This window comes from Pelophylax lessonae (genome assembly GCF_965119305.1).
Source record: "Pelophylax lessonae genome assembly, chromosome: 8".
Lineage (NCBI taxonomy): Eukaryota > Metazoa > Chordata > Amphibia > Anura > Ranidae > Pelophylax > Pelophylax lessonae.
The window spans coordinates 241741224-241767250 of record NC_138775.1 but is presented as its reverse complement, the minus strand read 5'-3'; the positions used below and the strand labels follow the sequence as shown (position 1 = coordinate 241767250).

The following is a 26027-nucleotide window of genomic DNA, read 5'->3' as shown; positions in this document are numbered from 1 at the left end:
GAAGTTTCGCTTGTAGTTTCCAGTAAAAACCTTTATCCAACTTACTCTCATGTTCCTCATCAAATTATAAAACAGGATTACAGACAGTAAATTTTCAAGGTGCCCATGGGCACTGGATTGACATTTTTTTGATTAACCACTTTCCGACCGTATAACATAGATACTGTACAGTATATAGGGGAAATTGATCTAGTACATGATCTGGCACTTCCAGAGAGGCGATTCGGCTCTGCTGTGGTTTTACACAACAGACGCTGATCAGCGGGTGCCAGCCAATTGATTACCGCCAGCCCAGCTGATCGTCCAGAGAACACACAGGACAGAGCTATGTAAACAAGGCAGAGCCCCGTCCTGTCAGCGGGGAAGAAATGAATTTACTTTCCCCCTATGCAGGGAATGAAATCAATTACTTCCCCTAGCAAAAGCAGCACACATTGTACATATAAACACTGGCTAGGCACACATTAAACCCTTTGATTGCCCTAGACATTTAACCCCTTCCCAGCCAGTGTCATTAGTACAGTGATGGTGCATATTTTTAGCACTGATCACTGTATTTGTGTCACAGGTGTCAGTAAGTGTCAGAATGTCCGCCGCAATATCGTAGTCCTGCTATGAGTCGATGATTGCTCCCATTACTAGTAAAAAAAAAGAAAGAAATAAAAAAAATCCCATAGTTGTATACATCATAACGTTTGCACAAACCAATCAATAAAGCCTTTTGGGTTTTTTTTTTACCAAAAACATGTAGCAGAATACATATTGGTAAAGCAGGAGTAAGTAATAAAATACCCACTCACCCAGCGCTAACACAAGAATAAATAAATATGATAGCAGCCGCTATAAATAAAATCAATATCAAAAAAGGTGTGAATAATAAGACTCTTGGCTGGAATGCCTACACACACTAGCACCGATCATACATATTGACCTAAATTTATAAAGAAATTCGATTTTTTTTTTTCAATTTTTTTATTGAATATGTTTTATAGCAAAAAGTAAAAAATGTAGGTTTTTTTTTTCAAAATTGTCGGCCTTTTTTTCTTCATAGTCCAAAAAAATAAATAAAAGGTGATCAAATACCACCAAAAGAAAGCTCTATTTGTGGGAAAAAAGGACATACATTTTATTCTGGGTACAGCGTCGCACAACTTTACAATCGTCAGTTAAAATAACGCAGTGCCATATCGCAAAAAATGGCCTGGTCATGAAGGGAGGTAAATCTTCCGATGGGCAAGTGGTTAAATAAAATTCTAAGGAGCACTAAAACACTCAAAGCCAGAGACCTTAATGGGGGAAAAAAGATGGAGGGAATGGAAAACCTTGTCAGATTGATTTATTTTCCCCAGATATCTAGGGTGATGGAGGTATCTGTAACATGGTCCTGTAAAAAGGCTAAACACAAATAATCACATTATGTAACCTCTGCTGTTTGGAGGTGCACTGGAAGATTCAGATGCCTGAGGGCGCTAGGACCTTACCTGTGAGTCCATACTTGCCAACTGTCCCATTTTTGCCGGGACAGTCCCGGCAAATAGGAGCTTGTCCCGGTTCATTTACATTGTCCCGGCAAGCGCCTGTTAATTGGGCTGCCCGAAAAAAAATGGTTGAAGGTCGACATCGTAACTGCGCATGCGCCGTTCCAACGCCTGCCGTGCTTGAAAGTTACGTAATGGCGCCACCTGGCGCCATTTTTAAATCAAAGGCACTCGTTTTGGGCAGTGCCTCACCCGCGCTGGCCGCCACAGCTGAGCAGAGAAGGACCCCTGGAGAGTGAAGACACATTCACAGACATGAAGGTAGGTAGGATGAAAGCAACAATCTTATATGCAAAAATATCCGGTAACAGACATGTGAATAAAAAGTGTCAAATGTGCTCAGGTGTGACCATACAAAAAATGTAATATGTAAATATAAATAAAGTGCAAGGTGTAAATAAGTACAATGAAACCTAATTATACCAGATAGTATAATCGTACTTATTTACACCTTGCACTTTATTTCTATTTACATATTACATTTTTTGTATGGTCACACCTGAGCACATTTGGCACTTTAGAATTGCAGGGAATTGTGATGAGAATTTTAAACTTTAGGCAGAAGTAGTGCAGTTGAATGGAAGAATTATTCCAACTCTGCTACTTTGGCCTTAAAGCGGAGTTCCGGGCACAAAATCGATCTTTTTTTTTTGTGCCCGTCCACTTGTTCTCCTTCACCTGAAAAGGAATTGGATAGTTAGGTTTTTTTTTTTTTTTTTTTTTACTCACCTTGTAATTGGAGATCGAATATACTCACCTATTCTTCACTTCCTCCCTCTGCGCCGCGGCTCCGTCGTCACTTCCTGCCTTGCAATGATTCCTGGGAGCTGAACGCCATCGCTCCCAGGAATCAATGCGACGGCACCGACTCCGCTCGTCACTTCCGGGGCGACGCCGCATTCCCTGCTAAACAGCTTCTGGGCATGCCGCACCGGAAGTGACGAGAGGGGCCGGTGCAGGCGCATTCTGGGAGAAGAGGACGTGGAAGAAGACGCAGAAGAGGATCGCGCCGGCTTCAGCTGCCCACAAGAGAGATGGCAACGCTGTGGAAGAAGTAAGTATTTCTTCTTGCAGGTAAGTGCGAACCGGGACAGATCAGAGGCTAGCCATTGTGGAATGTACTAGCCCTGACTGTCCCGGGGGTATGTTCACTGAAAATTTTTTTCTGTGCCCGGAACTCCGCTTTAAGTTCGAAATTCCCTTTTTAATTTCCTGTAATTCTCTCTTTATTGAGTAGACCCTATAATCTAATGATAAGTAGGCGGGGATTAATTATGTAGAGTAGGCAGAGCTTCAGGGAAGTGGGTGTGGTAAGTAATTGATAGTTGTGCTGCAAAGTGTCCCTGAAATTTTTTTCAAATGTTGGCAACTATGTGAGTCTGAATCCTTGCTATTTCTAACTTTTTATCCAGCCATCTGTGGCAGGACAAGGTCCTTTAGCACCCAAGACCAAAAAAAAGGCAAAATGCCCCCTCCATGAGCTGTGAACTACTTCGGCATCAGTTTCTGTATGCTTTCTGTGCCTCCTTCTCTGTACCAAAGGCAGCTGCCTCTTATGCCAACCCGTTGTCCTGGCTCTGCCTGCGATGTCCTTACAAGTCCTCTAAAAAGCCATGTATAGAGAACAATATTGTTCCAGTTCAGAGGATGTCATATGTGCCTTGGACAGTCAGTGACTTTCCAGGAAAACTCTGCAGGATGTAAACCCTGTCCTGTCTGGGGTAATATACAGCAATGAGAAATCCATGATGGCTGCTGAGGTCTCTGTCCTATTTCACAATCTGATGAGGAAGGCGATGAGGTTTTATGTTTGTTACTCTTCAATCCCTAGCGTCTCATTTTAAGATTTGCACTTAATAAATTAGTTGGCATCATCTTCAGGAAAAAACAATTATAATAGAAACAACAAAGCAGTTACTACAATGTTTGGTGGGTTTACTCACTTTACCAAAGGATTCATTCACACTAGTGCGACTCCAAAGTTACACAACTTCCAGTTAGACTTTGATGTGACTTTAATCTAACTCTTCACTCAATGGATCTAAGTTGCATTAAAGGTCGCACCAAAGTAGTGCAAGAACCTTTTCAAAATCGCTGTAACTTTAAATTGCACCAATCTAAACGGGTGGCATTGAAAAGAATGGCTGCGATTTGTCATGTCCAAAGTCGCATGACAAGTCGCGGTAGTGTGAATGGAGCCTAAGGGCTCTTTCACACGGGTGATCAGTTTTTTGCCTCCGCTCTGGTCCTTTTTTTTTTTTTTTCCACGGAGCGGATGACACTTGTGTCATCCGCTCCGTATGTCCGCATATCATCCCATCCGTTTGCGGATGATATACGGACATAATGTAAGTCTATGGGCATTGCGGAATGTCAGCGGATGACACCGCTGACATCCGATTTTGCTTCCTTTCTGTTTTTTGAATGGAGGAAAAATAGGGTTCTGTTCCGTTCCAAAAAACGGAACAGAACTGAAAGGAAGAAAATCGGATGTCAGCGGATGGTATTCCGCTGACATCCGCAATGCCATTGACTTAAATTATGTCCGTAAATCATCCGCAAAAAAATAGGATGATTTGCAGTCATACGGAGCGGCCGTGTGAAAGGGCCCTAAAGTAGAATTCCATGTCTAAAAAAGATGTGTAAAATTACCTATTTCAGCCCACTCCGGTCCGGCCACATGATCCCAGTCAGCCAGAGAGAGGAAAAAATGCTCGACAACGGCTATAAATCCCTGGAGTGGTGACGTCACCCATAGACTTCTATGGCCTATCCATTGTTGGTGCTCCCTCCTGTCCCCTGCCACCGCCGCTGACTGACACAGGGATGGATCACGTGACTGAACCAAATCAAGCATATACAGTGCCTTCAAAAAGTATTCACACCCCTTGGAATTTTCCACATTTTGTCAAGTTACAGCCAAAAATGTAAATGTATTTCATTGGGATTTGATGTGATAGACCAACACAAAGTGGCACATAATTGTAAAAGGGAAGGAAAATGATAAAAGGTTTTCAAAACTTTTTAGAAATATATATCTGAAAAGTGTGGCGTCAATTTGTATTTAGCCCCCTTTACTCTAAAACCGTTAACTAAAATCTAGTGGAAACAATTGCCTTCAGAAGTCACCTAATTAGTGATTAGAGTCCACCTGTGTGTAATTAAATCTTAATATAAATACAGCTGTTCTGTGAAGCCCTCAGAGGTTTATTAGAGAACTTTAGTGAACAAACCACATCATGAAGGCCAAGGAACACACTAGACAGGTCAGGGATAAAGTTGTGGAGAAGTTAAAAGCAGGGATAAATTATAAAAAATATCCCAAGCTTTGAACATCTTATGGAGCACTGTTCAATCCATCATCCAAAAATGGAAAGAGTATGGCACAATTGCAAACCTACCAAGACATAGCCGTCCACCTAAACTGACTGCCGGGCAAGGAAAGCATTAATCAGAGAAGCAGCCAAGAGGCCCATGGTAACTCTGAAGGAGCGGCAGAGATCCACAGCTCAGGTGGGAGAATTTGTCCACAGGACATATATTAGTCATGCACTCCACAAATCTGGCCTTTAAGGAAGTGTGGCAAGAAGAAAGCCATTGTCGAAAGAAAACCTTATAAAGTCCCGTTTAGTGTGTCCTCCACATGGCTTCTCGCAAACTGCAAACATGTGGCAGAAGGTGCTCTGGTCAGATGAAACCAAAATTGAATTTTTTGGCCTAAAAGCAAAAAGTTATGTGTGGCAGAAAACTAACACTACACATCAACCTGAACACACCATCCCCATAGGGTTGCCCCCTCATCCCTTTAAACCAGGACACATATAAATTACACTGGTTCTGAGGCTTATATAATGCATATAGGGCACTAAGTGAGTTTAATTACCACCATAATCAGCCACAGAACCTGTGTAATTTATATGTGTCCTGGTTTAAAGGGATGAGGTGGCAACCCTACATCCCTACCGTGAAACATGGTGGGGGCAGCATCATGTTGTAGGGCGGCTTTTCTTCAGCAGGGACAGGGAAGCTGGCCAGAGTTGATGGGAAGATGGATGGAGCCAAATATAGGGCAATCTTAGAAGAAAACCTGTTAGAGTCTGCAAAAGACTTTAGACTCGGGCAGAGGTTCACCTTTTAGCAGGATAACAACCCTAAACATACAATCAGAGCTACAATGGAGTGGTTTAGATCAAAGCATATTCATGTGTTAGAATGGCCCAGTCAAAGTTCAGACCTAAATCCAATTGAGAATCTGTGACAAGACTTGAAAATTTCTGTTCACAGACGCTCTCCATCCAATCTGACAGAACTTGAGCTATTTTGCAAAGAAGGATGGGCAAAAATTTCACTCTCTAGTTGTGCAAAACTGGTGGAGACATCCCCAAAAAGACTTGCAGCGGTAATTGCAGCCAAGGGTGGTTCTACAAAGTACTGACTCAGGGGGGCTGAATACAAATGCCCGCCACACTTTTCACATATTTATTTGAAAACATTTTGAAAACCATTTATCATTTTCCTCCCACTTTCACAATTATGTGCCACTTTGTGTTGGTCTATTACATGAAATCCCAATAAAATATATTTATGTGTTTGGTTGTAACTTGACAAAATGTGGAAAATTTCGAGGGTTATGAAAACTTTTTCAAGGCACTGTACATTTTTTACATTAGTTAGTCAGAACAGGTGTTAAAAGGGAGCATTTTTAAGACAAGTTAGGGTTTAGCCTGGAATTCTACTTTAACCACTTGCCAACCTACCGCTCCCGCAACGGCCGTAGGCAAAGCGATGTACCCGTCGCACATATGCGTACCCCCTGGCCGTCTTCCGTTGTAGTCATACACAGCAGGAGCCTGTCAGCAAGTCCTGGTCAATGAAATCATTATTAAAAAGCAGCACACTTTACACACATTGCACATAGTTAGACACATATTTAACCCCTTGATCGCCCTAGATGTTAACCCCTTTCTCAGCCAGTGTCATTAGTACAGTGACAGTATATATTTTTAGCACTGATCACTGTATTAATGGCACTGGTGATGTCAGTGGCAGTTAGTTTCCCCCAGCAACAGTTAGTGTCAAGATTGTCCGCCGCAATATCGCAGTCCCATTATAAGTCATTGATCGCCGCCATTAGTAGTATAAAAAAAATTACAGTATTGAGAGAGTGGTCCATAGTTATTATGCGCCATAACTTTAATGCAAACCAATCGATATACACTTATTGGGGACTTATTGGCCAAAACTTATAAAGAAATTTGAGTTTAAATGTTTTTATTGAATAGATTTTATAGCAGAAAGTAAAAAAATATTGTTTTTTTTCCCCAAATTTTTGGTCTTATTTAATTTTAATCGCAACAATCGCAAAAAAAAAAAAAAAAACCCAGTGGTAACCAAATACTACCAAAAGAAAGCTCTAGTTGTGTGAAAATTATGATAAAAATTTTGTTTGGGTACAACGTTCCATGACCGTGCAATCGCCAGTTAAATTAGCACAGTGCCAAACTGCATAAAATGGCCAAGTCAGGAAGGGGGGGGGGGGAATCTTCCGGAGCTCAAGTGGTTAAGCCATGCCCCCACAGCAGCAATAACACTAGGGAAATTATTCCCTGAAAAGTTGCAAAATTTGTCCATAGGTAAATAGGGATCTTTGCCAGCACACCTTGGTATAGCGATAATCTTGTTCACATAGGGAGACCGGCATCACAAGCCAACATTTCAGGACCTTACTTGATGCCTTTTTCAAAACAGAGTGATACATTTCTTTGTCTTGAGAAGGGTAGCTGGTAAAGTCCCAAAACCTTGGCTTGTGATGCCTATTACTTTATATGAAATTATACCAGGGACGCACTGGTGAAGATACTTATTTTTCTATGAATGTATGGTGACACCTTCCAACAATTCACTAAATTCACTACAGCACCCTACATGAGCTGTGGGCAAGCTGGTAAGGTGTGCAATGGATACACTCCAACTTCTCACTAAATTTGGCCACACACATCCTGACTGTGCAACCCACTTTAGGTTTACTCATTACTATGCATACCCTTCGGAAAAACCAGTTTAATTCATATCCAATAGACCAGCCTTTCTGAACCTCTTTTCTAGAGGAACCTTCAAAATCATTTTCTGGTCTCAGGCAACCCCCGCAAAAAATTTTTTTATATTATAGGTTGCATTACATTAGTGTGATCAATAAGATGAGGATATAACAATCAATAAAAGAAGCATATGGGGCACCTTGAGTATTTGGCGCCCAAGCTGGATCATTTTAACCTCCCTCATTATATACAACAAAATTATTTTTTGTAATAATAATAATAGAATTAAATTGAAACAAATAATAATGGCCAGAGAGGGAAGACTATTACAGGAACACCCCACACATTGGTGGTCGGAGGGAGGAATGCCATCTTTACAAGCAGTTAAAAAGATCACTGGTGTCGGTGGATATTTATCTAAAAGACAAAAGAAAAGGTTCCACCAGTGCCAACTCTTTGGTCTTGCCAAGTGACTTCAGCCCTGGGACTATGTGGGCACCATCAGAAAGGAAGTTATTCCACTACTGCTTGATGCTTAAGGAAGCTATTCAGGAACCCTAGGTTCCATAGAGCTAGGTTGAGCAGTAGAGACTCGCATGGCAGTTGATGGTCATCCAGGGGCGATTACTTAATTAGAATCCTCAGCTTTGTAACCTTTCTAGATATTTTTATAACATGACTCTGGACAAAGGAGTCTTTTGTTCAAGGCTAGAAACGTCAATCTTGCAGCACTAAGATCTTTGGTTTGAATCCCAACCATGATACTACATTAATGGAGTTTGCATGAGTTTTCTCCCACACTCAAACACATGCTAGTAGGTTCATTGGCTCCTGTCTAAATTGGCCCTAGCATTTGTATGTATGCAGGTTAGATTGTAAGTTGTGCATGTGACAGGGGTTGACTGGCAACTTTTGGCCCAGGGAACAAGTATAACCACCCAGAGGCAAATGGTGCCGCGACTCTGCCCCCCTTCGCTCTCCCTATTCCCTGCCTTCTCCCTACCCCCAAAGACAACAATAAAAAAGAAGGGTGCACCAACCTAGCACATTAGCTCAATAAAAATTAATTCAAGTTAAAAACAGCAATAAATATACCCACAAACGCATAGTGTGTAAACGCATATCATAGCAAGTGAGGTTGACTGCCTGAAGGTCTAATCAAGTCCATCCGTACTGCTGGGAGACAAAATGGTTGACGCGTTTCAAGGGCGAACCCTATTATTCAGAGCTAGGGTAGTTATAATCTTGTACTGTCTGCTTAATGGGCGGATTGGGCTGGACAGTGCCTGCTTCACTGACTCTGGGATCCCAAACTGGTCGGCTGGGGGCTCCAGTGGGGCATGGAGCCAGCTTCTGCTCAGACATGGCATACACCATCCATGTTGGGGGAGGTGGGGGCAGCCTGTGCTCTGTCCTCGTCCTGCACTCAGTAGGACACCAGCATGAGCTTTTTACTCCTCTTCGCCAGGAAACCTTTAGGCATGTCTGCAGTGGAAGTGGTGTGGACATTTTAGGGGGCATCAGAGCAGCCTGGGGAGCAATTGCCCCTCTGCCTAGTCTGCCCCTGGCATGTGAGGTAGGGAACGTACATTGCAAGCTCTTGAAGGCAGTGACTGATGTGGATGTACAATATATACGTAAAGTACTACGTAAATTGTCGCCAGTATTTAAATACTTGCAATAAATAATACAAATAAAACAAACAGTGTGCCCGTTCCATGAACAACATAGTGCCAGCAAAATCAGCCAACGTCAGTAGAGTCGAACGTATAAAGGATTGGATCAAGTCACATCTGACGACAACTAATATGCATTTATTCCAATTATATCCTGATAGTTTCTCACACATTTAATACCCAGGTACCTGGGGACATTTCTAGTTCCCTAATATCTGCATTTTCCAGACACAAGCAATAGGATAAGAGAGTTTTCTGTTCCATCCCTTCAGTGCTTAACCACACACAGGCTCAGTAAGTGTGAATCACTTGTCGACAACTGCCTGAGTGTACTGCAGTTGTCACAAAGGGTTAAATCGCCTGTTAACTACTGATCACATGTGTGCAAATGAGCCGGCAAAGCAACACGCATACCAACATGGGAAATAATGCAACAATGGCCGATCACACAACAAGCTTTGCGACTGGGGTTCAATCCAGCCGTTGTAACTGATGCATCAAAAACTATACATTTTGCCAAAATGAATTATTTTCCATGGATGAAAAATGTGAAGTGATTGTTTCAGAATCATTTGCTCCATACACCATAAGGCTAGGTTCAGACTTGAACATCTGCTTCAGGGCCGCTGATAGGGGGGGGGACCACCAGTCCTCCTGTAGGGGGCCCAGGCACACAGGCAGGCCCCAACAGCCGTGCTGTATTTTGGCCCAGGCCAACAAGGCCCAGGCCTAGGGCGGCACTTTGCAGGGGGGCAGCAAAGAAACTGCCCCCCTTCACCTGAGTCTCTATTGGCCACTGGTTGCTAGAGCCACCTCTCTTATTCCCCCCTCTCTCTCACTCTCATCCCCCCTCTCTCTCACCGCCTCTCTCTCTCACCCCTCCTTTCTCTCTGTCACCCCTCTTCTCTCTCTCTCTCACCCTCCCTCTCTCTCTCACCCCTCTCTATCTCATCCCCCCTTTCTTGCTCTCTCATCCCCCCGTCTCTCTCAACCCCCCTCACCCACCCCCTCTCTCTCTCCCTCACCCACCCCCTCTCTCATGAGCTCTCAGGGGTTCATGCTGGGACTTGTAGTCCTTCAATTTTGGAAGGAGCCACATCCATTAAAAAAAGGAGTGGGGCAAAGTTACATAGGTTGGCGGAGGGGGGGGGGGGCGCCCAATTTTAGTCTTGCCTAGGGCAGCACAAAACCAAAATACACCACTGCCCAACAGCATGGGGAATCGGTGCAGTTGGGCGGAGGAGCAATTACAGAAGGAAGCCCTGTGTGGCTCTATACAGCAGCTGAAAGCCAGTTTCTCCCACTCCTGCCAGCTTTCAGCTACTGCAGGGAGAGACACAGACACAGGGCATCGTTCCTGTAATTGCTTCTACGACACCGATCCCCCTCCCTGTTCTGCCTGCTCCTGATCCTCCCCCTCCCTGTGTGCCCACCCTTCACTATGCCGCCCCCCCCCCCCCCATCCTGCAGACTCCCCTGTCCTGTAAAAAAATAAAAATAAAAAAAATAAATAAATACCAATTAAACATTGTAATAAATTAAAGAATCGAAAAGAAAATCGAAAGAAATTGTAAAATAAAATAATTGTAAACATTTTTAAAACAAATCGTAAGTTCAGACAAGTTCACTGTTATGTTGGTGTCCGCTAATAATGATTTTAGTGTATTTTTAGTAAAAAAGTAAAAATTTTGTCTTGATATATTTGGGGGGGGGCCCTGCCAGGTAGGCTGTATGGGGCCCCGTGATTTCTAACAGCAGCCCTGATCGGCTTCATCGGTTTCGTTTAGACCAATAAAAAGTAGATTACTAGGAGGAGGAGACTGGCTGCTAACATGAAAACACGAGTTACGCACATTTTTCAGGTGCCCCCCACTTTACCTCTATGGGGCTATAAATGCGCGGTCCTGTCCCAAAGAAGCGATTGAACTCTGGCGTGACGAGTGACAGAACATCGCTCACATGTCAATGGGGCCCACATGATAAAATAGAAATTCTACTGTTGCATGTTGACGCATTTCTGGAAAAGCGTGACAAATCGCTCAGGTGCCTAAATTGGTTTTGCATGCAGAATTTTCCAGCTCAGCCCATTATCATCATCTTTAAATTGGATCATACAAAAGTGATCAAATGGGAGCAGTATGGTAGCAAAAAAAAAATGATTAGTGATGCTGCAATATCTGATCAGGAACAAACAATTGGATTACATTGAATACACATCATACCTGTAATACAGTGCTAGAAATAAAACTCTGATTAACCCCTTCAGTGCCACCAGGTTCTGGCAGCACACAGCCCCATTGATCAGGAGTGAAGTAGGTGATCACCCCCCATATGAAGTCATAGATCAGACCATAGATGTCAGACTTACCCTCCACCTGTATCTCTGGACATGCTGCAGCTGGCAGTCAGCACAAATCTCCCCACACCTCCGCAGCAATCTCTCTCTCTCAGCAACAGCTCGGGGACAAGTGACAGTCACACAGGCTCTGGGCAGGGCTGGCTCTGCCCTCTCCCAGCTCTCTGATTGGTAGATACCTTCAACTACACGATCCTGCAGACAGCCTTCCAGACCTGACAACGTCAGCTGTGTGCCATTTAAATGCTGCAGAGTGCAAGCTCCTGGGATCAGAGAAGATAACTGTCTGCCTAATAATCCGCAGACATTATCAGCACTGGAGAAACTTCTCCTCCAGGGAGAGGAGGACTGGTCTCTGCACAGCTGAGCTGATGACTGTCTATAGCAGAGAATGCTCAGTGCTGGAACACCTCCTGCAACAAGTCATCAGCCTGAGCACAGAGCAGATCACAGCACCAGGATCCCAGGATCTACAGGTCACACACAGACACTGGGGGCAATGAGGGATTAAAGGAGTACAGGCTGATCACTTAAAAGTATTGGGGGCAGTGATGTACTAAAGGAGTACAGGCTGATCATTTACAAGTTATGGGGGCAGTGATTTACTAAAGGAGTACAGGCTGATCACTTACAGGTATTAGGGACAATGATTTACTAAAGGAGTACAGGCTGATCACTTACATGTAATGGGGACACAGATTTACTAAAGGAGTACAGGCTGATCACTTACAAGTAATGGGGACAATGATTTACTAAAGGTGTACAGACTGATCACTTACAAGTAATGGGGACACAGATTTAGTAAAGGAGTACAGGCTGATCACTTACAAGTAATGGGGACAATGATTTACTAAAGGAGTACGGCTGATCACTTACAAGTATTAGGGACAATGAATGATTTACTAAAGGAGTACAGGCTGATCACTTACAAGCAGAGGCGTAACTAGAACCTTCAGGGCCCTGATGCAAGAAACCATGAAGGGCCCCCCAGACCCCTGGCCGGGGCCCTTACCTTCAAGCCCAGGGCTCTTCCCACTAATCCTGGGGCTCTTTACACTCGTTGCATGGCCTTTTATTACGGTCCTGCAGCAGGATTCTTTCACAAGTTCTGCAGTGGGCCCCCTTCCTGCAATCTTGTGGGCCCACTTCCTGCAATCTTGGGGCTTCCCCACAGTGGTGCAATGCCAGGGTCCGGTCGCAAGTGTGACCTTTGCGATCCTGGAAGTTCACCCACTGGTTTGCTACCGGGCCCCCTGGAGCATGGGCCCGGTAGCGATTGCAACCCCTGCAACCCCTGTAGTTACGCCCCTGCTTACAAGTATTAGGGACAATGATTTACTAAAGGAGTACAGGCTGATCACTTGCAAGTATTAGGGACAATGAATGATTTACTAAAGGAATACAGGCTGATCACTTACAAGTAATGGGGACAATGATTTACTAAAGGAGTACAGGCTGATCATTTACAAGTAATGGGGACAATGATTTACTAAAGGAGTACGGGCTGATCACTTACAAGTATTAGGGACAATGAATGATTTACTAAAGGAATACAGGTTGATCACTTACAAGTAATGGGGACACATTTACTAAAGGAGTACAGGCTGATCACTTACAAGCAATGGGGACACAGATTTACTAAAGGAGTACAGGCTGATCACTTACAAGTATTAGGGACAATGAATGATTTACTAAAGGAGTACAGGCTGATCACTTACAAGTATTAGGGACAATGATTTACTAAAGGAGTACAGGCTGATCACTTACAAGTCATACAGACACTGGGAATGATTTACTTAAAGGGAACAGTACTTTGCAAAGTGAATGAATTATTAACCTGTGTTCACTTTGTGTACCCAATCATGTGCCGGCTTTTTGCTAGAATCTTTATTTACTAAGCTCAGTGAACATTCACTTTTAATAAACGCATAGTCCACCAATGAGATCATTGGGTTATTTTACCAAAGGCAAATAGACATTGCACTTTGCAAGTGCAATTACATCAGGGCTTAGTTAAAGGATAAGTCCAGTCAAAACCCAACTAACGCTAAACCTGCTCTATGCCACATTCTAAGCCCCTTCTATCTAACCCTGTAGAGTAAAAATCGCTGTACTTACCTTTCCTACAGCCGACCCGTTCCATTCTCCAGTGACAGAAGCTCTGTGCAGGAGAGGACCGACTTCCCATTCATTTCATCGACGGCTGTGAAATGAATGGGAAGTGATGTCCCCCATAGACTTACTATGGGGCTTCTGTTGTCGAGCGCCTCTCCTGCACACACCTACACACTGAAGCGGCCAGTGACTGCTCAGCGTGGGGTTTGACCGGATTGGGTGTAGAAAAGGTAAGTACAGTGATTTTTATTTACAGGATTAGATAGAATAGTTTTAGAATGTGGCAAAGAGCAGGTTTAGCTTTAGTTCTTGACTGGACTTATCCTTTATTGAGGTGAAGCTTTACTTTGTAAAGAATACCCAATCACATGCAAGGAAAAAAAAAAGAAACAGCATTTTTGCTTGCACATGACTGTGCTCCTCCTCCAAGAAGAGGAGGAGCCAAGAGTGCCGACTGGGGGACCCAAGGAGAGGAGGTTCGGGGGGGGGGGTGCTCTGTGCAATATCATTGCACAGAGCAGGTAATAAAAACCTGCTGGTTATTTTAATTTAAAAAAATATATAAGCTTTACAATCACCTGAAAAATGGTATTGCACAGAGCAGCCCCGATCCTCTTCCTTTGGGGTCCACCACTGGCACTCCTGGCTCCTCATTCTGCCAAGTCCCTCCATAGCTAGCTGCTTGCACTTGGCTCGGCCCCACCCCCTCCTCACTGGCTGTGATTGACAACAGGAGCCAATAGCTCCCGCTGCTGCCTCCATGTCCAGTGTGGAGAGAGAGAGCAAGGAGAGAGCCACTGCTATCTAGCACAGCGCTGGATTGAGATCAGGCTCAGGTAAGCATAAAGGGGGCTGCGGGGATAGCTGCACACAGAAGGTTTCTTGCCTTAAAGCAGAGAGCCTTGCGGTTTCACGGCCGGGTCCCTACTGCGCATGCACAAAGCATGCTGCGCATTCCTATTGGCTCAGCGGCGGGGGAAGGAGGAGGGGACCGAACTTCCAGGACGGACGGCCACGGCGCGGTGTTTCCCGGAAGAGGGGAGGGGTACCTGTCCAAAATAGCAGAAGTTCCATTTTTGGGTGAAACTCTGCTTTAATGCAGAGAATGCGTTAGGACAGGGGTAGGGAACCTATGGCTCGCGAGCCAGACATGGCTCTTTTGATGGCTGCATCTGGCTCGCAGACAAATCTTTAATAAAGGGGGGCGTGTCCGGACGTGAGCCGCTCTGAACGTGTAGTCCCAGAGCTCCGCCGCGTCTACCACTCAATCCAGTGCCATCCGCGTAGCTGTGCCCGGTGCCAAGGAGATTTCTGCACCTATCGACGGTACACTTTGTGGGCTACCCTCAGTTCGTCTGTGGGTGACCGGTTTGCCACGCTACAGACCCCGCGGCCTACTCGCGGTACCTCCGCCAGCTTGTGTGCTGTGCATCTGAGGGCCTTGGCAATCACCGCCCGGTAAGGATACCTGCCGTCCGCTCCCTGTGCCCGACAGACATGATCTCCTTCCCCTCTGACACCGGGAACCCAAGGGAGCTGCCTCTCACATCCACTTCTGGGGCCTTCAGCGGCCGGCCATCATTTTCTCAGGGCCTATACTCGCCTCCATCACTCGCAGGCCTGCAGGCGCTTCACCACTCCGGCCTCATTGCATACCTGCCTGCTCTGCTCTCTTCCCGACCGGACTCCAAGCACTTTCACACGGCTCCATCTACTCACTGTATGAATATTACATAAAGGTTCCCGACCCCTGAAATATAGTGTATGGCTCTCACGGAATTACATTTGAAAATATGTGGTGTTCATGGCTCTCTCAGACGAAAAGGTTCCCGACCCCTGCATTAGGATATAAAAAACCTTCTACTTTTTAGCTTTCCGTCACACCAAATCTGACTTTGAAATTGTGGGATTTCAAGTCAAGTCGCACGATTTCAAAGCCGCATGTCAGTGTGACTTGGCTGACATCTGTGCGATTTCATGCACAGATGTCTATGCAAGTCACACATAAAATCGGCAAAAATAGTGCAGGAAATTCTTTTTTTCAAATCTGTGGAGCACTGCAAAGTCGGTGTCAAACTGATTTAAAAAGTCCCATTGCCGACAATAGGGTGTGACTTGTCATGTGATCTGGGCCTGTCAAATCGCATGACAAGGCGCACCGATGTGACCAGTGTCCAAAACCATTTTTTTTTTTTTTTTTTTAATTGAGATAAATATTTTGGACATAAAAGAGAGGGGACAATTAGTGAGGATTAAGGGACAAAAGGCCTTGATTTCTAAAGGACAGTCCATCCAAATGAGGGATGGTTAAGAGGTATAAGGTATAGTTCAAACCTCTGTGACCAAGCCCAGTTGGTCACAGAGGCGGGGCAAAACGTGTCAGGCGGTATGGCCGGAGTGGCGCTGGCTGCGGCCACACACTTCCATCTATTGTATTAGCAGTGGGTTCAGTACAGTGGCAACCTACACCTTACATGTGGCATCCCTTGCCACCCCTCTGAAAAGTGATCTGTTCACCGCCTGTTTCAACCCTCAAAAGGCTGAACCACCACAGTTGCATGCGGTTGCACCGTGCCCCTGTAACTTGAATGGGCCCCGTTCAGCAGCTGTACTGCCCACCGAATGTGACAGGGGCGACATGTGTATAGCCCTGAGTGGCTGCATGTCTGTGCCCAGGTAGGTGGTCGTGGGTGGCTCAATTGCCTGCTTTGGCAAAAAGTCTGAACGAGCCCTCAAGCCCCATACACACGGGTCGAATGTCGAGGAGACAGCGGCCGGTTAAAAAAAAAAAAATGGCCGTCATTCGGCCGTGTGAATGCCACTCCATCCGACAAAAGTCGCCCGTTTGACCAGCTACTGTTGGATGAGCATGCTGGAAAACCAGAAGCCGACCAACTCCCAAACAGCGCCCTCAGACAATGGCGGAGATCGCTGATCAGAGTGTTTTGGCGGGGGGACAGCTCAACAGGGGAGGTCACTGTACTAACTTTGCATAGTTAGTACAGAGGATCCTACCGGAGCTGACAGTTATTTTTGTTTCAACCTGCTGGGTTCAACAAAACAAGACTCATAGTGTGTACCAGGCTTAAGTATCTGTGTTGTTCATAGCAGCTAATGACATTTAGATTGTAATCCTTTCAAAACAAATTACAACATGAATGTAAGAATCTGATCGATTGATACAAGCTTCATGTTTCAGAATCATTTAACACCAGAGGTTTATTGTTCCTGTTACATTTAAAGTAGTCACCATTTTTTTTTCTGCTGTGTAATTTTGGCATATAATTTCTCAGTGATTTTGTGAAAGAACTGCTGAGTTGCATTAATACAAGTCCCCAGGAAGTGAAAGGGGAATCTGGAAGCAAGAGGGAAACTCTGATCGCCGGCAGAACTTAATTTGTGACATATGACAGAGAGGCGTGTGGTGCAGAGCTAATTACAAACCTGAGGTAATATTTGGATGGAAAGCTATTAAGGCCCACAATATGCATTCAGTGGCCAGGAAACAAGCGCTTTACATATATATACATCGAGGCTGTGAGAGATGCCTGTATGACTTCCCAGATGCATGTGCGCTGATTATTTCACACACATTAGACATGCATTACATCCCATCAAGCCACAAGCTTCTTTTTTTTTTTTTAGTACATTCTGCTTTGCATCAGGGTTGACAATGGGGCCCATTTATAAAAATGTCATCTACTGTTCTGGAAGCAAAGCTATCACATAGTATGCAAGATCCTAGTTTACCAGAAGAATGAGGAGGGAGGTTTGGGACTTTAAATGAAGCACACAGCTATAAAGTGATGTAAAAAAAATCAATGTATAAAATGTTTATTGGTACATATACACATATTGAGTCGTTTCAAAATACAATGAATAAATAGTATTGCTTATTAATCTCACATAGTATATATATATATATATATATATATATATATATATATATATATATATATACACTAAGACCTATAACCACACCATGGTGTAGTGAGTGTTATAAGTTGACCTAGACTTCGCTGTCAAGATGCATTGATGGGTAATGGTTGTATAAACAGGTAATACATCAGATAGTAATAATTGCATAGCATCGAGAAGGGCTCTACGCGTTTCGTGGGTTCTTTCCACTCATCAGGAGCCGATGCAGGGTAAATAAACTTGTACCTGCAATAAAGTATATTTAGACGCAATAATCTCTTGGTGATTACTAAAACCCTCCGTAATCATAATGTTCAGTATAAATGGATACCCTGCAAGTCTGACGATTTTCCATGAAGATAATTTCAAAACAATAGATACTCTAGAAGAGGGTATGGAGCTACTCAAAAAGTGGAAAATCTCCCCATCAGCAGGAACGGATACAGTATGAAGACCAAATCCCAATTTTGGATGGACAAAAGTAAAATAGGAGAAAAAACAAAAAGGATGAATAATGCTTAAAACAATCACTTTCCAATGCCCCCATCCCAGCCAATATGATGTTCCCCCTGGTGTGGCGGAATGGTACAATACATCGTACCTTTTCTTTTTTTGGGGGGAAAAATGTTTTTTCTTTTTTTTTCCCCCACCGATGTTGCAGAATTACCTGCACGAAGCCCCCTTTTTGGGGGTTTCCTTTTTCTCCTTTTTTTTTTTTTCTTCTCCTCCATTTTTTTCCCCCTTAGAGCATCGCGTAGGCTCCTACCAGAGCGTAATGAAATTAATCAGATGCGGAAAAAAAAAAAAAAAATATATATATATATATATTTTTTTTATTATTAAATTGGTGGAAGTACACTAATGGACTACTGATTCGGTTTAATGTATGGATTAAGGTCTGTTTTTGTTTAAATTGACACATGTTGCCTTCTAATAGGATATCTTTTTTCCTTTCTGAGTTGTATTTTGGGATCCGCTCGGTATATATTGTCTCTTCCCACACAGCTCTATATCCTAACAGCGCAATATGACGATGAGCTTGACTAGGCTTTCTATTAATGCACATGGATTGAACCATCCAGCTAAAAGAAGATCTGTATGGAAAGAAGCCGTATTGCGCAAAAGCGGATGTTTTTGCTGTGCAGGAAACACATTTTCCTAGAGATGAGACCCCTCCATGTCGACATCGGAGTTTCCCACATATTTTTCCTGCTTCGGCACGGGAGAAGAAGAGGGGAACCCTTGTGGCGATCAGGGATACGGTGTCATTTACTTTCATGAATTTGGTATTAGATCCAGAGGGTAGATATATTATAGTCTTGGGATTATCGAGAAAATATCTATTACTTTGGTTTCCATTTATGCACCTAATAAACATCAGACGCGGTTTTTCAGGAAACTCTATAAAATAATTTGCAAGATCTGTGAAGGAAGTTTGTTGATGTGCGGAGACTTTCATTTGACTCCTAACCCCCATTTGGATTCCTCCTCTCTGCGCAGAAACCGGCCGGCTACCCTGGATGGGTTTCTTCGCAGGGAGGACTTATATGATGCATGGAGATGTTTCCATGCAGAAGAGAGGGACTATACCTTCTTCTCATTTAGGCATCAATCTTATTCAAGAATAGATTTATTTATAGTGGATGAAGGGTTATTACAAAACATTTTAGAAGTTTCCATACATGATATAACATGGTCGGATCATGCTGCCATTACTTGTACGTTGTGAGCCGACTGTGTTAGATCTTGTATAACTGCCTGGCGTTGCAACAATAAATTGATCCAACTTTCAGCTAATAATACCCTATTAATGAAGCATCTGAATACATTTTTTGATATAAATAACACCGCAGACATCTCCCCTTCAATATTATGGAATGCCTTTTACAACTAGGGACAAAAACAATAAAATTACTACAATCCTCTATAGCTAAAATATTGCAGGAAATTCATACTAGAGAAACTAAAAATAAACGAAACCCTAACCCTTTAGACTCTTTTATCCTCACAAGACTACGTAATGAACTACGATGCCTCTTAGTACAAGACCACGATAAAGCCATGAGATCTAGTGGCGGCTGGTGCTCAAAATTTTGGGGGGGGCGCAAACAGAAAAATGTAATAGGCATTGCTTTGCGGCAAAAAACGCTGTAAAAAATTGCGTGACTTTGAGGTCGCAAAAGTGTGAAAGGGGCCTTCAATAATTAAGGTATAGTGTGCCTCCTTTCAATGCAGAGAGACCAGCGTGCCCCCTTTCAATGCAGAGAGACCAGCGTGCCCCCTTTCAATGCAGAGTGACCAGCGTGCCCCCTTTCAATGCACAGTGACCAGCGTGCCCCCTTTCAATGCAGTGACCAGCGTACATGCCCCCTTCAATGCAGTGACCAGCGTACATGCCCCCTTCAATGCAGTGACCAGCGTACATGCCCCCAATGTAGTGACCAGCATACATGCCCCCTTCAATGCAGTGACCAGCATACCATTCCCCCAATGCAGAGATCAGCGTACATGCCCCAATGTAGTGACCAACATACATGCCCCCAATGCAGTGACCAGCATACATGCCCCCAATGCAGAGATCAGCGTGCGTGCCCCCAATGTAGTGACCAGCATACATGCCCCCAATGCAGAAATCAGCGTGCGTGCCCCCAATGTAGTGACCAGCAAACATGCCCCCAATGCAGTGACCAGCATACATGCCCCCAATGCAGTGACCAGCATACATGCCCCCAATGTAGTGACCAGCATACATGCCCCCAATGCAGAGATCAGCGTGCGTGCCCCCAATGCAGTGACCAGCATACATGCCCCCAATGTAGTGACCAGTATACATGCCCCCAATGCAGTGACCAGCATACATGCCCCCAATGCAGTGACCAGCATACATGCCCCCAATGCAGTGACCAGCATACATGCCCCCAATGTAGTGACCAGCATACATGCCCCCAATGCAGAGATCAGCGTGCGTTCCCCCAATGTAGTGACCAGCATACATGCCCCCAATGCAGAGATCAGCGTGCGTGCCCCCAATGTAGTGACCAGCATACATGCCCCCAATGCAGAAATCAGAGTGCGTGCCCCCTTACTTACCTGGAGCAGCAGCGGCGGCGGGCGGCTTCTGATCAGTCTCTCGGCGTCGGCTTCTCCTCAGTCCCAGCGGCGCGTCTCTAAATCCTCCGCTCCCGCCTCCTCCTCGGCCAATGGCATGAAGTTTGCCTTGCGGCCAATCAGGAAGTGCGTATCGGGTTGGCCAGGAGGAGGATCGGTGTGACAATAGCTAATTTTCATTCGCTATTGTCACACAATGGGTGGGCTCGGGACGCACTGCTCTGCGCCCCGGGTCCACCCTTTGCATCGCCCTATTAGAGCCTCTGGCTCTAATCAGGTGATGCAAAAAAAAAAAAAATCCCCATTCAACTCTGTGTGTCTGCATGCAGATTAGGGGGCCGGACGCATGGATGGGGGGGCGCCGCCCCTGCGCCCTCTGTACACCGGCCGCCACTGATGAGACCATTGAAAATAATACATTATTCTCAAAATAATAAAGCAGGTAAACTGTTTGCCTCTCGTCTTAAATCTCGGAAAATAAAAAATAAAATCCCCTATGTATACCATCCTTTTTCTAAAAAAAATTGTTAAAACCACAAGAAATCGCAGATGCGTTTGCGGATTATTATGACGCTTTATATAATTTAGAAATAGATCCCACATTCAAGAAACCATCTGACTCAAATAATTGAATTTCTTGAAAAATTAAAATTACCCACGCTATCGGGTGAACAGTTGGTTTTTGAATACACCAGTGACCATCACGGAACTATTAATAACAATTGATTAACTCCCTCCTGACAAATCGTCTGGTCCTGATGGATTTACAAATGAGTATATCCAACAATTTAAACAGATCTTGGCACCACATATACTTAACTTAATTCACTTTACTATGACATCGGGCTCATTCACAACAGACATGCTTCGCGCTCACATAGTAGCACTGCAAAAACCAGGAAAGGTCCCTGATACACCAGCAAACTTTAGACCAATATCATTACTCAACACAGATGTGAAGGTGTATGCTAAAATCTTGGCTAAACGGTTAACAGTTGTTCTTCCATCCCTAATGAATAAAGACCAAACAGGGTTTATGGCAAACAGACAAGTGGCAGAAGCAACTAGAAGGGTAATAAGTCTTATCAATCATGTGGAACAATCAAAGATTCCTTCAATTCTTTTATCAGTTGACGCTGAGAAAGCGTTCGATAGGGTGTATTGGCGGTATATGGCATTGGTGCTGGAGAAGTTCGATTTTCATGGCAGGATATCGTCGGCAATTTGGGCATTGTATTCTAATCTTTCAGCACAAATATTTATATCAGGTACATACTCTAGAACTATCTCCATCACCAATGGCACCCGCCAGGGCTGCCCCTTGTCCCCAAGTATTTCTAATTTAATGATGGAACCTTTGGCCGAGACAATACGCATACACCCACATATATTAGGGTTTAGATTTCAAGATACCCCACATAAAATCAGTTTATTTACTGATGATGTGATATTAACACTTAAAAATCCACTTATTTCGTTACCTGCAGTCCATCAAGTACTACAAGCATTTAGTGCGATCTCATATTGTAAAGTTAATTTATCAAAATCTTTAATTTTAGATCTAGGAGTACGGGCACACAATAGATCATATTTAGAATCCCAATTTTCCTATATATGAACATCTAAAGAGATTCCCTATTTAGGGATAATATTAACCCCATCAACATCGTCCATGGTCACAGCTAACTATATACCATTATTAAATAAATTACGGAAGGAATTGGATCAAAATTCCTTCAAGGAACCATCTTGTATAGGCCGTCTTGCGGCATTCAAGATGATGAGTCTACCACAGATTCTATATGTTTTCCATTCTCTACCACTCCTGATTCCATCTCAAATCATGAGAAAATGTACAACTCTTCTTAAAGATTATATTTGGCAGGGTAAACATCAAAGGTGTGCATGGTCTCACCTGATTAAACATAAATCAGTAGGAGGTATAAGTATGGTTCATTTGGAAGATTATTATTGGGCATCCCAGTTGGTATCTCTCAAGTCCCAATTCAAAACATCCCTATTACAGTAAAAACATTGTTATTAGCATGGAGAATCCTCCTAACGAAAAATAAATCAGACTCTGTAAATCAAAAAATAAAGATACATATAGAAACAATGGAAATTCTCATACCCTATTTATATATTTCTAAATGGAGAGATTGTAATATATACCGGATTGAAGATTTGCTAGAAGGTATAAGACCTAAATCATTTGAAACACTTCAGCAGATATATAAACTTCCAAAATCTGAATAATTTTCTTACATACGAATAACTACATTTCTTAGTCAATTCCCATTACCAACATTATTATTGTCCCAACGGTTTATATGATTATTATACCGCCTTTCCCGAAAGGAAGAAAGGTATTTCTTTATTTTATAACACATTAAATTCTAAATCCATATTCCAGAAGATAGGGCATATGCTAAAATGGGAGGAAGAACTGTGTCAAACGTTTACGAATACGCAATGGTCTCAAGCCATTAAATATTCCTATAAGATATCCCGGTGTGGTGACCATTAGGAATTAACACAGAAAATTCTCTCTAGAAGGTATCTTACTCCTCATCGACTCTCGAAATTTTATCCGACACATTCGCCACAGTGGCGAATGTGCGGACAAACGTGCAATTTACACCACACATTATGGGCTTGTAAAAATCAAACAAGCTTTTGGAAACCAAACCCAGCAATAGCCCTTTTAAATCTGGGAATAGATAGATATCCGATAAAGATACGATGGATTATAGCCCATATATTGGTAGCTGCGAGGCTAATGATAACTAGACAGTGGAAAAGCATTGAAGCCCCTAAATTAGCGGAAAAAATAACATCTGTTAGATTAACGTACGAGTACGAAAAGGCATTGGCGTTGCGTTTTAACACAATGCCGATGTTCTTAAAAAATTCGGAATTATGGACTATTTAGATTGGCTATTAAAGGATTGACTAGCAAGGATTTAAATTCCAAGGAGGAAATTGTGTATTCCAATTGCTCTGAGTGATTATGAAAACTAATGGTGCAGATTATTTCTTGCTTATGTTTTATGTATATATCTTTGTATTGAAGGAATTGTAGATGGATGCTCCCTTTTTTTTTTCCTTTGTCTTTTCTCTTCTTTTTGGTTGTGATTTTTGATTTGTATTGTAAAAAACTTAATAAATAGATGAGAAAAAAAAAAAAAGATGCATTGATAGGTAATGGTTGTATAAACAAGTAATACATCAGATAGTAGTAATTGCGTAGCATTGAGAAGGGCTCTACGCGTTTCGTGGGTTTTTTTCACTCATCAGGAGCCGATGCAGGGTAAATAAACTAGACTGTAGTCTAGTATTAAATACAAAAAGAGGGGAAGAAAAGTGAAAAGGGGGAGAGAAGCCTCCCCTGGTTCCTCACAAGTCAGCTAAAGGTTCCAAATGAGGTGCTGGAAGTGGAAGACATGGTGGGGGATTCATCTCCGGGAGCTATGGCAGTGGCCAGCGGCATGACACCAACACAAACAAGGGGGAATGGACTACCATTGGAATGGGGTCCCCATCAAAAATGGTGCTCAATGTGTTTGAAAGGACATTCTTTGGGGAGTAATAAAATATATATCAATGTAAATAATGCACGTCTGATGATATAGTGAGGACTGAAGCCCAAAAGCAAGGTGTCAGTAGGAGTAGACCCAGGTGAGAAGTAGAAGTAGATAATGACATAAAATGGAAACATATAGCTCTCAAAGGAAGGAATGGTAGGAGAAAAACACCAAGAGGACCAGTGAAAACAAAACAGCCAAAGTGAACAATGTAATCAAGTGATACCTGAATCCTGGGTGAGAGAGCATGATCCAGACACGTCACGTCATGTCACTTCCGAGGTTTCCTACGCGTTGCGTCACGATACCACGTGACTTCCTCAGGGAATCACTCAGACTGTGCTTTACTACATAGAGTCAGCAACAGTTTGTAATGTAAGTCTGCTATATTTTTGAAAATAAATACCTTTACGTACTACACCATGATGGCCCCATTGTTTTGATGAGCCAAAAGAAACAGAGGGATAAGTTACCTGAGCGATCCCAGAAAGACCCACAGCCCCTCTAGGAAGCCCCCCTAGGGAAAGGAAACGTGATCAGGTTGGGAAGGACGCAGACCCCCCTGGAGATAATAGGACGGCATTGTGATAGGAATAAAAGGAGCCACATCCATTGCGGGTCTAATAATACAGGTGTATTATTGACCTCATTGAGGTGAGAATTTAGGACACCTAGATGTGATATCACTGGAAATTTCCTAATCACGGAAAGGAAAGGTGGAGGAAGATAACGAATATATACAACACTGGGATTAATTGTTTAATAAATTGGACACTTTTATGATTTATTACTGTTTAGAAATTTACTTTCACAACCAAGGTTAAACAACAGCACTAAAACACATGTGTATTATATGTATGTTTACAAGATAGAAGCACCTGCACTTTATGTAATATATACTTTATTTAGCACGGACTCACTTTAATAAGCCATTTTAGCACCTTGTGATTTATAATTTTTATCCTGTAATATTTATGTGATTTAAGCACCAGACGGTTATATATACATCATTTATGGTTTTGCAATATTTATTTGATGTATAATCCATGCATAATCAATACTCATAATCAATACTCATAATCATTACTCAAATTGCATATGTCCAATAAATATGCCAAAAAAAGTCCTAGTGTATACAGTGCATCAAAAATAAATACATAGGTATAAATAGTACTGCATAAAAGTCCTTAAGTGCAAAGTGCAAAACAAAGTGCTGTAGTGCTCCACTTCTTACATGAAAGTGCTGGTGCTCCCCTCGTGGCTCCCTACTTACCACAAATAGAAGAGAATAAAGCGGTGGATATCAATTAGACTTTTCTGGTAATAATAATCCTCATGGAGACAGCCTTTTGGTATGTTGGAAAAGGATCCTTACATATAAATGCCTATATTCATATAGGTGCAGATATTCCTACAGGCCCTCAAAGACAGAATGCCATCCATGGTGAAGTAAGTATGAACATCGTTTATTCGATCAATACATAGAACTACTTACAAACATAGATGGGTAAAAAGCAGTGATCGGCTTGGTGGTTACTGCTCTCGCAGCGTGTGTTCCACCGGCCGGATGTAACGTACTGCATGACGAGATGCGCTCAACCAATCGCCAGACGCGTTTCGCCCTCCTCCTTGGGCATTATCTGTGAGCATCCTATGCCGTGTTCTCTGCTGCCATGGCCAGGATTAGATACGAG

The 26027-nt window shown here is 43.2% G+C and overlaps 1 protein-coding gene across 1 annotated transcript in view; it reads right to left on the bottom strand.

Moving 5' to 3' along the window:
• TTC39A (tetratricopeptide repeat domain 39A) overlaps nucleotides 1–12036 on the bottom strand; it is a 144712-nt gene extending 132676 nt beyond the window's left edge. The window contains exon 1 of the mRNA XM_082265735.1: nucleotides 11621–12036. Within this exon, the coding sequence (XP_082121861.1) occupies nucleotides 11621–11643 (23 nt within the window). The 5' untranslated portion in view covers nucleotides 11644–12036. The remainder of the gene's footprint in view (nucleotides 1–11620) is intronic.
• Between the last annotated feature and the right edge of the window lie 13991 nt (nucleotides 12037–26027).